The sequence below is a fragment of the Myripristis murdjan genome, chromosome 13 (genome assembly GCF_902150065.1).
Source record: "Myripristis murdjan chromosome 13, fMyrMur1.1, whole genome shotgun sequence".
Lineage (NCBI taxonomy): Eukaryota > Metazoa > Chordata > Actinopteri > Holocentriformes > Holocentridae > Myripristis > Myripristis murdjan.
Genome location: NC_043992.1, coordinates 39,302,361 through 39,320,214, shown reverse-complemented (window position 1 = coordinate 39,320,214; position 17,854 = coordinate 39,302,361). Strand labels below are relative to the sequence as shown.

Genomic DNA, 17,854 nt, shown 5'->3' with positions numbered 1-17,854 from the left:
CTGGTAAAGTTCTGTGTCAAGTGTATGTGTGTACAATAAAGTCATATGAATGGCACAAGCAGTACAATGTGTGGATGCTCTGTTCTCAGTAAGGAACTACAACCCACTACACAACAGGCTGCAGCTTTAGTTTTTGACCAGAATGTGGAATTTGGCAGATGTGGAAATAACAGATAGAACTATAGAACTATAAAAATAACAGAAATAACTATGCAGCCAACTTGCTTAGCTCCAGTGGATAACTGACTGACTCCAGTGGATAATTTAAAAATTGGAAATTACAATGTAACAGTCTTGCCTTCTTACTTTAAAAAGAAGCATTATGGGAAAACAGGAGAACAGAGTGCATTTTTTAGGAGAAACTGCTGCCTTTACATGTTTTGTGTGAAAGAGGCTATATTAAAAATGCTGCCGACAACATTATCTTACTTATGCAAACAGAGGTAAAAAGAGATATCTCCCAATTGTGCACAAGGTGGGAACTTTTTACGTGCTTTTCTATTTGTTTGGAATATGTAGGATAATGCAGAGCTGCCAACTCTCACGCATTGGCCGTGAGACTCACGCATTTGATTGGCTTCACACGCTCTCACGCCGCACCTCCGATTTCTCACGCTGAAGTGCTCATCAAGAGCCTTTTTTACTTTTGACTAAAAATGGTTCTGATTATCTGTGATCTATCTGTTGAGCCTGAGAAAAGCCACTTGTGATCGATAAGTTATGCCTGCAGAACAGAGGCTGCGGCGGCTGGGCCACTTTTACAAGAGGCTCAGCCAATCAGAAGAATCTTTTTGATCAGTCAGGGACTTCCCCTCACCCCACCAGCATATTATCCAATGAAATGAATGAGTTAGAGGCTACTCACATTACAAAGTTTGTACCGCACCCAAGCGTTCATGCACGAGCACATGCACGGTCACGCACGCAGCGCGAACGTGGATACGGTGTAAATCATGCAACTTTCCTCTTGCCTCCGCAAAATCGTTTAATGCGCGCAGTGCGATTACCGGTGAATCGCCGAGTTGCGCAATCAATAATCAACCATGTTGTCTGTGATGTCAGTTGTGCTGCTGCAACCGCATAGAAACAAAAGTCGGTTTATAATGGAAGTACAGCAGTCTGTGTGCGCAGCGCACCTGTCAGAGTCGGCAGACCTGGTGCCGGCCGGCACCGGCCGCGGCACCACACAGTGAGTGGCCACCCAGTCAGGCCCAGTCCAAGGTTTTTTGAAAAGTTGGCAGCTCTGATAATGGATATTAATTTATGTGTTAGCTTGCTGCCATTCCAATGTTAGTTAGTATTTTAAATTTATTTGGGTAATATTAGATGAAGGTCAGTGTGCTGACTGTCATCTTTAACTGTGTCTGTGCATAATGAACGCTCATCCAATTCAATAAAATTGTTAAAACTACAACCAATTTAAGGACATGCAGCATTACCCCCAAAATGAAAACCCCAATATTATAGATACTGCAGACCTGGTGGGCTCTCCACTCCAGCTCCATATCATTTATGGCCTGGAGCACAGCCACTGTGACTTCCTCATTATGAGGTGTTAGGAAGCTGAACACACACACACACACACACACACACACACACTTTTGTACAGCCGAAGATACCTGTCCATTAGAAATGGCATATATGATACAAATTGATTGATGTGTTTTGTAATGTTACAGAGGCCTTTCAAAATAAATACAAGAACATACCTGCCAGCTGTCCAGACGTGCCACTGCAGGTTCTGGGAGTTTGGCGAACTGTAAGGACATTTATAGTCAGTGGTGTGCAATCGTGCAGTGGAAGACAGAGAATATGTTAATTAAACCTGGATGCTTGGATGTACATACAGTATTAATAACTATTATTAAAACAATTGGTTTATGGAACATAGAAATTAATCATAATGGCGTACAATGAGGCTTCACTGTGCTGTGAAGAGCGACAGTGAAAAACCAAATACATAACGAAACCTCAAGCGGAATTTTCGGTGTTAGGCGTCTTCAAATCCATCTTCTTCATTTGCTCCATCTTCTCCATCAGCTGATCCAATTTTCTGTTCACCTAGTACTCACTCACACCGACTGAAAGCTGCCTATGAAACATAATGCTTTTCAATATCACAGTTTCATCATTTGTTCTCCACCAGTAGCTGAGTATGTTCTTACTTTTTTTGGATTCATGAACTTTGTGAGTGCTGCAATGATTTTCTTGCTCGTACCAAAGATTCCCTTGCTAACTAAAGTCCATCTGTCTGTCTGTATCAGTGACTGATGGTATATTGAGTCTTGTGCATTCTTGTAAGTAGGAGGTTGTGCCTATATTCATTTCTTTGATTAATCAGAAGATCTAGATTTGCTGCACCTAAAATAAAATGTTGATGACGACCAGATCAGATTATGAGTGAAGACCTTACTCAGTTTTATTTGATTAATAGTAACCCAAGTCTCTCTCTCTTCACATTCAAAGGTATTTCTGAGGGAAAGCTGACATAACAGTTGGTGGTCTTGGTGGTCTTTTGATGACCCTGCTGGATTATTCAGTCATTGCTCCACCAAAATATTTTTAGTCAAGGCATTTACGCTATCCACAGCTGTCCACAAACACTGTTCAGTGTGTAGCCTAAGGAACAATCTTTGTCTTTATGTTGCAGGAGCCACCACTATACCAACGCTCCATCACTTTATCACATAGAAATATACTCCTATTTTTTCCATTAAACCTTTTCAGATTTTTTGGCAGCAAGCTACCATTACAATGGCTATAGACTCTGTCAATACTGGCGAATGAACTGCACCCTAGGCTGCTAGTGGGCGAAAGCTAAACTTGTTTCTACATAAAAATAAATAAATAATAATCCAAAAGACATTATAATGTAAGGCAGTGCTGAGCCAAGCAAATCTTACCCCCACATGTCATTTCGGTCCACTGTGTCAAACTCCTGCTTCCGAGGTGTGTGGCTCCAGCTGGGGGAGCATGTGCTGCCGTCCCAGGGGCTCAGGGGAGCTGTGTCTTCCTTGGCCAAAGATCTGGACCTGGACCTGCTTATTTTCCTTCTCTCTTTCTGCCTTCCATTTCTCTCCTTCTGCCTTCTGAATGAAAAAGTTTGTGACGGCAGTCTCACTGTTTGAGAGAAAAAGCGCTGTTGGACCACAAAGCAAACAACAGCCAATCACATTTCACTTTTCAATAGACCACAAATGTGGCACCCAGGAGTTTTTTTGTCTAGGAGCAGTTTAGTCTAGGCACAAATCATATCTTTTCAAATATATAATCTATATTTTCTCCAATGTGTTTATTATAAGCATATCTATCTATCTATCTATCTATCTATCTATCTATCTGTCTGTCTGTCTGTCTGTCTGTCTGTCTGTCTGTCTGTCTGTCTGTCTGTCTATCTCCCTTGTTGGTTAATCAATCTATTAGTTAATGTTTATTTTAATTGAGTGAATTCTTATTCTTATTCTTAATGACTTTACTGGGACTATATGATGCCAGGAGCTGAAAATGTCTTTGTCTGTCATAAAAGCTGTTGTACAACTGTGTTCAATAAATATTTGATCGCATATACTGCTAATCAACATAACTCGAAATGTAATCTAAAATGATCAGTGAGAATCAGCAATATGTTAACTGTAGTTCTCTCCAGATGCTGGCCCTTTGGTACAAGTCATGTCCAAACAGTAAATAATTCTGAGGACATAGAAACACTTGCTCAGATACACTGCATACCAACGTAACTCCAAATATGTTGTAACGTGATCAATATTCTCTAGATAGCAGTGTGACTATGGTATATTCTCTCTGTTCAGTTAATCCAGTTAATTGCACATCATCTACCAGTTCTAAAAGGATACAAAAACATCATATATTTCCATTCCCTATTGCAGCCCCTGAATTCAAAGTGACATGTTATTGTCATATTTAAACACCCAATAACTATCTTAAAAATAAATAAATAAATAAAATTAAAATTAAAAAACAAACAGGACTGCTTGACTTGAGATGCATCGGGGGTTTCTGACAAATGATTCGACTTGTTGACTTTCAGGCCGCAGCCCTACGCATATTTATCTCCAGATTTACATGTTCTAAAATGACAGTGAAATATCCAAATCCAGATATGACCTGCAGTCATATATGGGGATCAGATATGGCTGGAGGTCATATCTGGATCTGTCACTTTATCAGTATCAGTTAAATAATCTCCCCAAAACAAGATCAGTATATTATACTGTATACTGTATACTAGATGATGCCATATCCAGACTTAATACGACATGCAAAGGCTTAAATGAATATACTATATGTCTGTGCGCCAAATGCTAACTTGATACATGCAGGGATATTATGCCTATCTTTTAACAACACATGCTCAAAATATTACCAGATTCTACAGAGAATTAGGAAAATTATATACCTGCATTCTTGGGATCTTCACCAAGAATGATGCAAGATATGTTCTGCAGATGTATCTTCATCCATATTGCACCAGATATGGTATATGCAGACAAAAATCTGCACTGGAAATGATCTGTATTTTTTAGAGAATCCAGAGTAAGATCTGACTTTCAGTCACATATGCACTCAGTATTTGTTTGTGCAATGGCACACACAGATATGCCAGAGATAAACTCAGTATTCTAGAAAAATATTGAGTTTGGATATTTCTAGACATGACATAAGGTCATATGTGGAACACATATATGGCAAAAAATAAGATATATCAAGTATCCTAATATAGGTCCTAAAATGTGCTGTACTGAGTCCATATTTGACCACATATGCATGTGATGTTTGGCAATGCATTGGATGCCCTGCTCTCCTAAACGCAGTGGTTTTTTAAACACTTGTTTTTTTCTCGTTTCTAACCACTGATCTATAATTTTTTTATTAACTATCAGTGTGTCTAACAGCCAAATTGAGATCCTGCTGAATACTGTAAAATTTCAATTAAACGCTGAGTCAGTTACATCAGAACAGCTGTGAAGCGTCAGGCTGTTTATCTTTATTTTAATCCCCGCTCACTGGCAGATTATAACACTCTGATACTTTTTATAGTGCTTCTCTCCTGCACACAGGAGGCGGCTTTCTTCCATTCAGCCTGCAGGCTTGTTAAACTGTGTAAACGAGGAGTTTAGGGTAAATACTTTATTCTCCCTTAACAGTGATCACGGTTTGCACCCAGCAGCAAAACTTACAGTTTGCATTGTTCTGCTGTTTGTTTTCTGCTGGCTGCTTTGTGTTGTATTCCTCTGATAGTGCATATGGAAACTTGTCAAGTCACTGCCTGTGCTCATCAAGACAACAGCTCCACTAGCTCCTCCTAAAAGTTCCTGGAACTCTTTCCTGGATTTTCCTGGATTTTAGTATCATTTCTGAAGTAGGGACTGAATAAGGTTCCGGGAACTTAACCTGGAACCATATCATTGCCAAAAGGAACGCTTTGAGAACCCATGAAACAGCCTACATGGTGTGGCGCACTTCAGTAAGCTTTCACAGATGGAAAGGGTCATTGTCTCACAAAAAAGGCTTACAACCCCCCCACCAAAAGTCAGAATTTGTGCACATGGGATTATGTATCTGGAAACTCATTTTCCATAGGGGCTCAATAACAATGAAAAAAGTAAAATTATCACTCGTGGTTCTGTCGAAGCGTCTTCTCTCTGAACATCTGAACGTGTTGCTTTTGATCAAAAGATGGCATATAAACATAGCTAACTGCTCTGCGAGTCTGTGAGCATTGGCTCATGTTTCTGACTGTGATCACATCCATTACTTAAAAGGCAATGAATGTCTTGTGGCTGCAATGCATTCTGGTCTGCTGAGTCTACTGCTGGTGGAGAAACTGTTATCACTGCGTCTAATATTATGGATTTTCTTATTAAACATTGGTGCAAAACGAGCCATGAAAGAAGCTCGTGCTGTTTGATTGTGAGGGCCTGACACTAAAACCTGATGTGTATTGTCCATGTTTTAGATCCCTAAAACATTTTCTGATGTCTCTATGGGATGACATGTCATTACATTTGGCCAGTTACCCACAGCAACACAGCAAGAGCAACACTATCAAATAATAACATGGACTCAGAAATGCAAGATAAGTCAAAAGGCAATAGGTGTTGTTAACATTATCTAGGGGTGGATTTGATTTGATATGAAAATAAGCGAGGAGACTGTAGCTCTGTGTCTAATGCATTTAGGTTTTTATCATTTTTAACGCTATGGGAACAAATGGGAGCCGGCCATGGTCAGCATTCATGCACCTCAGTTTTGTTTGTTTGTTTGTTTGTTTGTTTGTTTTAAATCCAGCCACAGTAGCCACAAAGATCCACCTCTTATATTTTTGATTAGTACATGCTGAGTACAGTCCTAACAACCCTTTTTAACCCTCCTCCCTTGAGTTCTGCATTTCGCTTCTGGACATAAACGGTTAATCCAAGACTTACCCACTGCTACCCATGATCAGTGGTGAACAGGAAGCTGCTGATGAGGAACCCTATAGTCCAGTGAGTGAGTCTCATTTTGCAGTACAGACCTCACACACACACAGACATACACACACACAGACATATACACACACACACACACACACACATATGCACACGTGTACATGCACAAACACACACACGCTCATACACAAATGCACGCACACCCATCCAGAAACACACCCAAAGGACTCCACAGAACAATGCACATTTGAAAAGCCATTTTTCAAACCATTATACCGGTGTAAAGTGGGTGCACCTGTACTGGCACAAACAACCAATTAGCATGAGCACATAGCCTGTAGTAGTTTTGTGAAAACACTACGTGTAACTCCTATAGATGCACCGTGTTCAATCATGTGCGTCCCTCTCCACTGCAGACTTGCTGCATCACTAACACTACTGTCATATTCAATCCTTTGTTTTGAGAATCCAACACATAACCACTGTTAAACATTTAAAGAGTTGTTACCTTCCAATAAACTTCTTGTATAAATTATGAGCAGCAGTTTGCATCCGTTCTTATTGAGAGGGAAGATATGAGGCTGTATCTGTGAGATTTTTTTTTTTTTAATACAATGTAAAGCAAAAGTTATTTCTCTATATATATAACAGACAGAAACCAATTGGGAATGGTTTCTCAGTCCTCAAGTTCACTAATGCTTTTAAAGAAACAAAGATTTGTAGTTTTGGCATCAGAAATTAGGTACCATGAGAGTATAACATGAGAAACTGCCACTGAGAAAATATAGATTAATGTACGACTCAATCAGTGAACATGTTGAACAATGTGAGGATGCATGTGGTCATGAAATACAAGATCTTGCCAGAACAAACTGCACTGAATATGTTTTGTTTGTTTGTTTTGCCATCTGATAGACGCTTAAATCCAAAGAACCTTACAGTTCTGTGAGGGTTTATACACGTTTGGCATGGGTTGTGCCACCTTGACTTTTTTGTGGTATTGCAATGAAGCCTGAATTCAAAACGGATGCAATAAAAAAAAAGGTCACCAATCTACAAACCAAAACAGTTCATCACCCATCTAACATCATCTCTACCCACCACAAAGTGTGTCATGATGTGTGTATTTGGGGGGCAGCTAGGACCAGGAAGCTTGTAAGAAAAGAGGACCTAATACATACAGCCATATACAGGCAAATGATTGTGGAGAACCTGCTTAAGACTGCCAAAGATCGCAAGCTGGGGTGACAATTTATTCCAGTGAGGCAGGAATTCTGAGCATACAGCCAAATAAACACTGGTTGTGTGCACAAGAATCCACAAGAATGTGAAAGTGGAATCATTTATTAATTGGATCAAAATTCTACATACTGAACCATCACCACTGATGAATTAACCTCACAAAGCTTCACACTGCACAGGGGGACTAGGAAAGGATACCCACTCTCTCCCTCTTTATTTACCATTTTTATCAAACCCTTAGCAGCTGCGGCTAAGCAGTAGTACTGTCTGCCAGAATCTGCACATCAAAGGGATTCAAACACTGCAAACACAGCATAAGATTAGTTTATACGCTGATGATATTTTACTCTTTCTACAAAACCCTCAATCATCTCTTAAAGAAACAATTTAACTCACTGAATCTACAAATCCTCCATCCTCCCATTGCACAACACCAGATGGGAAACGGCAGCCCATATATCACCTATCCCCTTATGCACAGGCCACACCAGATATTTAGGCATTAACGTTTCCTCCAGGCTGTCAGCAACTCAACCTCACTCAACTACTGAAAACACTAGAAGGTGACCTCAACCAGTGGATGAATCTACCACTATCCATTCTGGGCAGAATAGAAAGCATTAAAATGGCAATACTTCACAAAATAAACTCCTCTCTCACCTGGTTCAAATCTCTGGATTCAATCATCACCAAATTCTACTGGAAAAATAAAACATCATGGATTGAAATGACCACTCTGCAAAAACCCAAACCACAAGGAGGCTTAGGAGCTCCACATTTCTACCATTACTTTCTGGCAAATTAACTTCAATATATATATATATATATATATATATATATATATACAAATGGATCCACCCCAATCACTCAGATAACACTTGGTTAGACACAGAACTAACACTGTAAAGACATTGAGATTTCAAATATTTCATTTTCAGTCAATCCACCAAACAACATCCATGTTTCAATGTAATAACAATAGCTTCAGCTCTGACACAACATGATGGAAATTCCACAAAATCACAAACTCGACCTGAGCACCATCCACTTTCATCCCCCATTTGAAACAACTGACTTCCTAAGTAAAAAAAAGAAAAAAGAAAAAAAAGGAAAACACTTTCACACATGGGCTGACACGGTTATCACCCATCTTAAACACATTTTCCATACTAACACCCTGGTCTCATTTCCCCACTTGGTCCAGGAGTACGGCATCGGGAGCAATCAATTCCTGGAATACTTACACCTCAAATCATCTAAGATTAACATTAGAGCCACCAACCTATACCTTTCCCCTGAAACCACAGATTCCATTAATATCCCCTCCTTGAAAAAGCTTGTCTCCAAAATATATACAATAATACTACAGTGTGACAAAACCATATCCCTACCATTAATAAAATGGGAACAAGACCTCCCCATTACTCCAAATGGCAACTTCTGGACGCAAATCTATAAAAACATTATTTTCTTGACTAAAAATGATAACCTACAGCTCATATAATATAAGATACTCCACAGAATTCTCTACACTGGGCAAAAAAATGTTTAGAATGGGGTTCACCTCAGAAATCTGTTCACGTTGCACACAAAACTGTCCCGACACTTATATTCACACCACCGGGTACTGCTCACCCATCAAACACCGAGTCACTAGCCCGTTTTCTGGGCTGCCACATCCCATCATCTCCCTCACTCTGCCCACTAGGAGGCCTAACAACATCAAACCAGGACAAAACAAACAAAGGACTTCTCATGGCCCTAACAATCACAAAGAAAACATTTCTCATGAATTGGAAATCAAGGAACACCATACACCATACATATCCCTGGAAAACCTGTGATCCTCTCTTAATAACGCAACAGAATCTCAGTCCTTCCAGTCAGCTTTCACTGGCTTTTTACAAACCTAACTTCATCCAATTTTTTTTTTTTTTTTTTTTTTTGTCTGCCAAAATCCGTTCTGCTAGTGATAGATAGTGGTGTATCTGAGTAGACTCTGAAAGGTGATTTTACAAAATTTTAAAGATGCCAAATGTGCTTGTGGTCTAAAGGGGGTCGGGGTCTAAAGGGGTTGACTCAAGGTGTTGGATACTAATTTCATTGCACTTTTTGGATTTCATATCCAAAAACAGAAAAAAAAAAAAAATTGCAAAACATGTTTTCACTTAGTTGCTACTGTAGATTGTTGAGAGCAAATCTGTATTGATTGTTGACAGAAATTCTCACCCCATATTGAATTCAGGCTGTAACATCAAAAAATGCATCAAAAGTCAGGGGCACTGAGTACTTTCTGAAGGCACTGTTTATATATCTATATCTATCTATATCTATATCTATAGCTATCTATCTATCTATCTATCTATACACACATATGTATATATATATAGATAGATAGATAGATAGATAGATAGATAGATAGAATGTCACTGTACACTGCGTATTTACATCTGCAAATAGAGAAAAATTATTTGGTTGCAGTGTAGTTTTTCACAATATATATGTGCCATACATAACTCAATAAACACATATGGCCCCTGTAGCCCCATTATTCAGAATACTAACAAGTTACTGTACAATGTAATTTTTTTCTTTGTAATTTCTCAACCTTTCAAATTCTTCGGTAACACTTTATAATAACAGTACAACAATTAATGTTAGTTAATGCCTTAATAAACATTAAGTAACAGTTAACTAACCATTAACTAATGCTGTTCATGCTAAGGTATTAATTTATATGTTATTTAAGGGTTACTGTAGATATTATTAACATTAGTAAATGCCATAATAATCATCAACAGTTTATTAACCATTACAGCATTAACTAACATTAACTAACATTAAGTAACATTAATTGTTGTACTGTTATTGTAAAGTGTTACCAATTCTTCTTATTGTTATATACTGTATACTTGCCTATCTTCTGGTGCTAGTGCTGCAGCTGTTTCACATATTCTTTGTCTTTGATGCACCCTTTTACTTTGCTTCAGCTTGATTTCCCCAAGGGGATTGTAATCTAATCTAGTCTAATCTAATCTGCTGTAGTGTAAGAGCTATGTTAAACAGAACCAATGTGGAGATAATATATTCAAACTGAGGCAACAAAAGGATAACAATAATAATAATAATAATAATAATAATAATAATAATAATAACAATAATAATACATTCACAGTACTGTCACATTCTCTGAGTTGATTTCTACATAAAACGTTGAATGTTGTAGTGACACTTTGTGTCACCCCTGAGGATGTAACCATGCTCTGCTGCTGCCTGTCCTTGAACGTACCGCTTAACTTAATCACATCTGAAGATGTGATGGAATCCAGATGCCACGTGTCAGCTAGATGATGAAAACTGTATTGCAGTTCACGGCGTTGTGGTGGTAGTGTAGCATGGAGTAGTGTTTTGTGCCATGATACGTGCACTGAATGAGCCTCCAATATTGATTTAAGAGCAGTGTGTTCCAGCCTCCTAAAAATATTTTCATGTTGGAGACAATCCCTGGCATGCATGAATGAAACAACACAGTGCAATGATATTCCAAATTCATTTTTTAGATTTTAGTAATTGACAAAAACAGCAACAACTCTGTGTAGTGTCTTAGATCATAACACCATCAAAATATACAGGAGGAATACTGCAACATGGAACATTTTATAGTATTACGTCAGCCCCAGTATAACCAAAAACCTCACAATTCAGCTTGCCATTCTCCGCAAATCATTTAATAAATCTGAAATAAATGGAGATGGAGCACGCTGTTGTTTGAGTTCTGACTGATGACTTTCACAAGTCAAATCTTATGACTTTCACAAGTTAAAGCTTATCCATAGTCCCTCATATCTCATTCAGAGCTGCTGTGGATCCACCATTACGGTGATAAGGCACTACATCTGCAGTCAGTCAGAACCTGGCGTCCTCAGAAGCAGCCAATCAGAGCCGCACAAGGCCCCATGTTTGGGTGTTTAGGTTTGGAAGAGACTGTGGATGTGGAGGGACTGCAATGTTTGTATATAGAGTGTCTAATATTTAATAATGTTCATGTCAAGAGTGTGTGTGTGTGTGTGTGTGTGTGTTTGTGTGTGTGTGTGTGCAACAATCAGTAGGTAACCCTGACATTTGTTGCTAGTTTTATCTCCTAATAATGTGGCATTGTGTTTGTTTGCACAGTAATCACATGTTTCCTCAGTTATTTTTTTTTCTTCTGTTTTTTCTATTTGCTTTACAGGCATCCAATATTAATATTTAATTCAGACACCTGTGAAGTATATTTCGATGTATACATGGAAGACATTTACCACACACTCATTCCTGTTTTCAGTGAACAACCAAAGGAACATCTTGGCTGTAGTGCATTCTGTCTGATGCCCACTGGTGGGCACAATCGTAATAAACCAGTTGAGTTATACAGACCTTCCCTCTCACCATAACAGTTACTTCAGTAGCTGGGGTTAATCGGTACAAATCACCATCTCACTGACAAGTCACTATCCTGCTCTGGGATTAATTAGGACACTATAAAGGGACACTGACAGCTAAGTGAAAGCACAGAGAGGCCTTCATCCTCTCCACCATGCCTGCCCCTCCATCCCCCATCTAGCTGGCACACTGAATGGTGCAAAGTGGTACACTGAGGAATCACATGTGAGAACATGTGGGGAACTATGGTGATGCTGATATTTCACAACATGAAAGCGTTTTGTAATTGGCAGAACAAATGAGAGAAAATGTGTTGAAATCAAGTGAAGGAGATGTAGTCCTACTGTATGTAGCTGTAAGGAATATAGTCATCGCATCATGGACGGAGTTGGCATTTTAAAATAAGCAGCAATTAAAAGTCTCATTAGGAAAATACAATTCCACATGTCTCTTAGTGTTTATTATTTTGAAGCCCTCTTTATGCTGATGATGATTAGTGAAAATGGACAAAAAAAAACAAAAAAAACATCATAATGCATTTGTTCAATTACATGCTCATACTCATCCAAACGGGATAATTAGATACATTAGCAAACAGTACAAGAGCAGATATGAGTGAGTAGGAAGGTGAGTGTGTGACAGAGAGTGAATCATTATCCAGTCACTCCAGCTGGTCCGGATGCAACACTTTGCTTTGCCTGACATTAGTGGAGAGAGAAAAATCTTTCAGCGAAGACAGGACTCAGCTGCTATCACGGCCCAAAATACTACAGCAGAACATATGAGGTTTTCTAAAAGGTATTTAATAAGTTAGCTGGGGTCTGCTTGCGTCACTGTGCCGCTTACTGAGCGAGAGCTGATGAAGATGAACTCTGACACAGCATGCTGGGGAAAATAAATACTTCATTGCAAGGACCTACAAAATGCCTGTCGGAGGAACAGGAGATCTGTGAAACACTGTCCAATGCATTGATAAATGAAGATTTGAATCAAATGTAAACATAAAGCCCTTCCAGCTAAATGCTGTCGGTGTTGCGCTCATGTGGTATGTCATCATTCATGTTTTATGGAGCAGGTTGTATATTCAGACTTGCTCAGATTTCACCCAGGCTGTATGCAGGGTTTATCAGTCATAAAGCTGCAGAGGTTTGTGGTTTTGTTCAGTGGCTTCAGGCACTTTGGTCTTGCTGCTTAGTGTCTGTTTTGCTTTTCGGTGTTAAGGTAAAGGGTACAGCAGTCTCGGAACCTAAGAAAAATGGTAATTACTATTTGCTTCTTCCAGTTCTGTATTACGGTGGAGTGATTACCCCTTCCAGATGAGGTTTAAATGTTCTTATTCTTCCAGAGCAGGCCCGTTAAAAGTGACAGGTTAGTACTAAATAAAGTCAGTGAAACACAATGAAAATTTTATGGTGGTAGGCAAATAGACACTTTTCCTGTCTCTTCTGAAAAAGTCTGGTCTGGATCCCTTCATTGCCAACAGACCAATTTCTAAACTCCTATTTCTGTATTAGTTGATGGTATTATGTAATCAATTACATGAACATACATTATTTGAAAACTTAAATTGTGATCAACATTACAACAGAATTCAGAGACTGCTTTAGTACAAATGATCTTTTTTGTTGTTGTTGATACTGGTGAATGTTAATATTGACACACAGCCGGCTCACACTGTTATAGAAACAGCTCATTTTTATTATTTTATGATATGGTTTACTATACTGTATCTCTCAGACAGGCAGGTCCCTGATGCCCTGAATAATTTGATCTAGAGTGAAATTACACTGTGGAGTACATCAAGTCTCTATTCTGGGTCACAATGTATTATGTATATGTTAACATGTGGTTATACAGGCATAGACATAATATTACTTTTCATGTCAATTTAACAATACACTATTGTACTATTGTAGTACCCCCATGGAAACTGGCTCATATTTATGCATGCATTCAGTTCATTCAATTCATTTGTTTTTGTTCATTACTTTCAGTAGCTGAACTCAGTTTATATTAGTTTTTACTCTACACACGGAGGGATGGAAGTCTTGGGTTTTAAGACTGTGCTCATCTCTTTTTACCGTTGCCAAACCTTAAGCTGCAGCCAAAAAAGTCATGATACATTTGCAGTCAGACCTCCGAATTTCAAGAAACATGTAGGACAGAGACAGTTTCTGAAACTCTGTCTTCATTTTTGGCACAGCTATGAAAACTTATTTTTATAAGCAAGTTTACAAACATTGTCTAGTTTAGTTTCTGCACATTGATAAGCCATAATGAGTTTATAGTTTGGATTTTTGCACATATAGTGGTATTAGTTGGTCTGTGTAAGTTTTGTCCATTAACTCCCTTCCCTGTCACCGGAGCGAGAGCTTCACCGGGAATCTACTGCTCCAAACCAAATGAAGTAGATCCAAACCAGAAAAACAACACGATTATGAGTGAAGGAGTTACAGAACCAAACCTACTGGATGTATTACACTTACATAGACCAACAACTGTATTAAAATCAGAACTATCACTGTGATATTTGCTTAATTGTTGGGGGGACTTTCAAGTTTATAGCTGGAGTTCAGAGTGGTGTTAATACTTTATGTCTGCTTGTATTGCTAAGATAATTTACATTGTAATACTGCTTTTCCTCTTATGCTCCTTCACAGTCTGTTAAGTCAATTAAATTACAGTAAACCATTAAGTCTTTATTGTAGCTATTCATAATTGTTTGACAATATTTTGCACCACTAAATTCCTAACCCTAGCCCTTATCATTATTACTGCCATTATTACTATCAAAAATCTAAACAATAATAGTAACAGCACAACATTATTGTATCAAGTTGAGGCATCACTACTTCAACAGTCCTGCTCCTGCTGGTTTTACACAAAAACACTCGTCCTCCTGGCCGTGATAACCACAACGGCCGAAATACCCAGAATTAAGAGTAATATTGGTTTTAAATAGGAGACCATGAATCGACTGCACAGTGTCCATCACCCACAGGCCAACCCAAAAAGGGTTAGGGTTAGCTATTCCAAAAAATGATATTAGCATTTCAAAACACCTGACAAACCTTTGATTCAGACAAGGCATTCAAACAGGATGTGCAGTGAGCACAAAGTGAATAAATAAGAAGGTGAGTCAGACAGCACTGCCCATTAACAGGAGGATCTAAGCACAAAACAGAACAGCAAAACCGACCAATCATTAGTGATGAGTAACCTTGATGAATCGAGCTTAATATATATATATATATTTTCCCCACCAAATAACAGACAAATATTCCATACACATCGGGGATATTTCCTGCTGGTGCCTACGACAGGGCATTCATTCATAAAAAGATAAATGTGGGTTTGTGTGTATAACAAACAAGCCCCAAAAACCGCTCTCCTATGCAAGCCAAGGTCACTGCAGCAGCCAAACAGAGCTGGCAGAGCATCCACTTTGTCTGCATTCAAGCCTCCAAAGCCTCGTGTCCTCGGTGTGTAAACCACAAGCGAAAAGGCCCGGGTCAAGCCCGTGATTACATCGAGGGCAGGGCCTTGACAAGCGCTACTATCCGTGCACTTGGCAAGGCCCTCTCCTTCCCTTGCGTCTGCTCAGTTTGTCATCATTCCCGTTCTTGCTCTCACTCTTTCCATCGTTCACACGTTCATCGCTAACTTTGTGCCAGCTTCACTCAATCGGTTTCTTTCACTCTCACTCTCAACATTTTGCATCTTGTTGTTGCTTATTCAACTGACTGTCCTCTGAGCGACTGTTCAGCTACATGGAGTCCCGTCTAAAACGGAAGACGGTGGGGTTTGACCGGAAATGGGCGGGGCTTAACTAGTATGTTATTTTAAGCCTGAAATTGATACGGGTTGATCAGAAGTTGCTATATTTATTGTTTATTAGAAAACTATTTACAGAACAGCCTCCGAAGCTTCAGATCAATGTTTTTGATCACAATAGTAAACAAACTATTTACAGAGCAAGTACAGAACATGAATATTCTGAAGTGCAACAATGAATACAACACATGCCACTGCAAAAAGTCAAAATCTTACCAAGATTATTTATCTTATTTCAAGTAAAAATGTCTTATTTCTAGTCAAAATATCTCATTACACTTAAAATAAGACATGATCACCTCAGAAATAACTTGTTTTTAGACAATTTTCACTTGTTTCAAGTGAAAATTTACTTTAAACAAGTTAAAATTTGCTTGAAACAAGAAACAAATTCTGCCAATGGAACAAGCAAGTTTTTACTAGTGACACAAGTGAACAAGTAAAAATTTGTAAGTAAGAATTTGTTTCTTGTTTCAAGCAAATTTTAACTTGTTTCAAGTAAATTTTCACTTGAAACAAGTGAAAATTTACTTGAAACAAGTTATTTCTGAGCTGATCATGTCTTATTTTAAGTGTAATGAGATATTTTGACTGGAAATAAGACATTTTTACTTGAAATAAGACAAATAATCTTGGTAAGATTTTGACTTTTTGCAGTGAGTATGCAATTATGAAGTACAAAGTAAAATGCAATGAAGCACACAGAGGATATCAGACGCAGTGCAGTACAGATTGTTCTATGCTGGGGTGCAGTAACTGTGTGAGTGGGGGAAACTGAGAAAAAAATGGCAATATTTCCTTTAATAGAATGTATAGGTGTACTTTTGTTGAGAGGAAAGGTGAACTGCTGTCTTCACCTTTATAACAGGAAAAATAGTTACTGTTTGGCTTGGTGAGCAGGAAACACAGTCTCTCCTCCGATAAGACTTCAAGGAGTACTTCAGCCAAAACTATATGTTGTTTATACACACACACACACACACACAGTAGAAATGAAGAATCAAGAACTGGATGATGCTACACAAAGAGTTTGACCTTTTCAAAGAGACATCTTCATATCATTTGTGCTGCTGCTTGTGGATCAGCTATTTTTGGAACCCTTGTTCACCATCAGGCATGAGATCAGAAACTTCTTTGTGACATTCAAGACAACACAGGGTGAGTCATTGTTCTAAAATATATAGTTTTTGGATGTAGTATACCGTGGAGAATAAACCACGTTAGACCCTTTTCCGCTCCAGCAGAACGGACATTCCCTTTCAAATGAACACAGCAGGGCAGTCAGAGCGGGGGCCATTTTTATTTCATCACTGCTGTCGCTGTATCAAACTCCATAGAAACTGACTAGTAGCAGGTCGCAGACTCACTGAGGTAATGTTTTGCTGTAACGACCAAACGAGTCGTGGAGCCGTACGAAGCACGGAGAGGCATTTTCTGTGCACAGTCTTTGTTGCCTTGCTGCTAGAGGGGAACTGAGGATTGTGCACATTTTATGGAGGAGACACTGCACAGGCTGATTTATGGTCCCACCAATTTCTTTTGTGCAAGTCAAACGACCACGGCAAACAGTTCAATGTCTCTTCTGCTTCCGTTCAATTTCTACGGGATCACGATTCAAATTGAGATAGATCCACACCTCAATTCCCATTTCCACGGAACCTTTATCTCTGCAAAGTAAAGTTAAACAGGAGTGCTTAGGATAATAATGTTTTACCTGCCAGAAGATAGTGTCTATCGTGCTCCCCAGGAAGCCCTCTCTCGTTTCAGACGACAGGAGTTTGGGTCCCAGGATCGTCATGAATTCGTCAAAATCGACCTGCCCATCACCTAATGACAACAAAAAGGAACAAAATGGAACAAAATGTTAAGTTCACTGAAAATATTTTCTTGGGTCCATTTCTTCAGTC

General features: G+C 38.8%; 1 protein-coding gene across 1 annotated transcript in view; it reads right to left on the bottom strand.

Annotated features, from left to right (window-relative positions):
* The window catches only part of LOC115370607 (calcium-binding protein 8), a 101,213-nt gene that overhangs the window by 37,888 nt on the left and 45,471 nt on the right, over positions 1-17,854 (bottom strand). Inside the window, exon 4 of the mRNA XM_030067710.1 lies at positions 17,662-17,774. Within this exon, the coding sequence (XP_029923570.1) occupies positions 17,662-17,774 (113 nt within the window). The remainder of the gene's footprint in view (positions 1-17,661; positions 17,775-17,854) is intronic.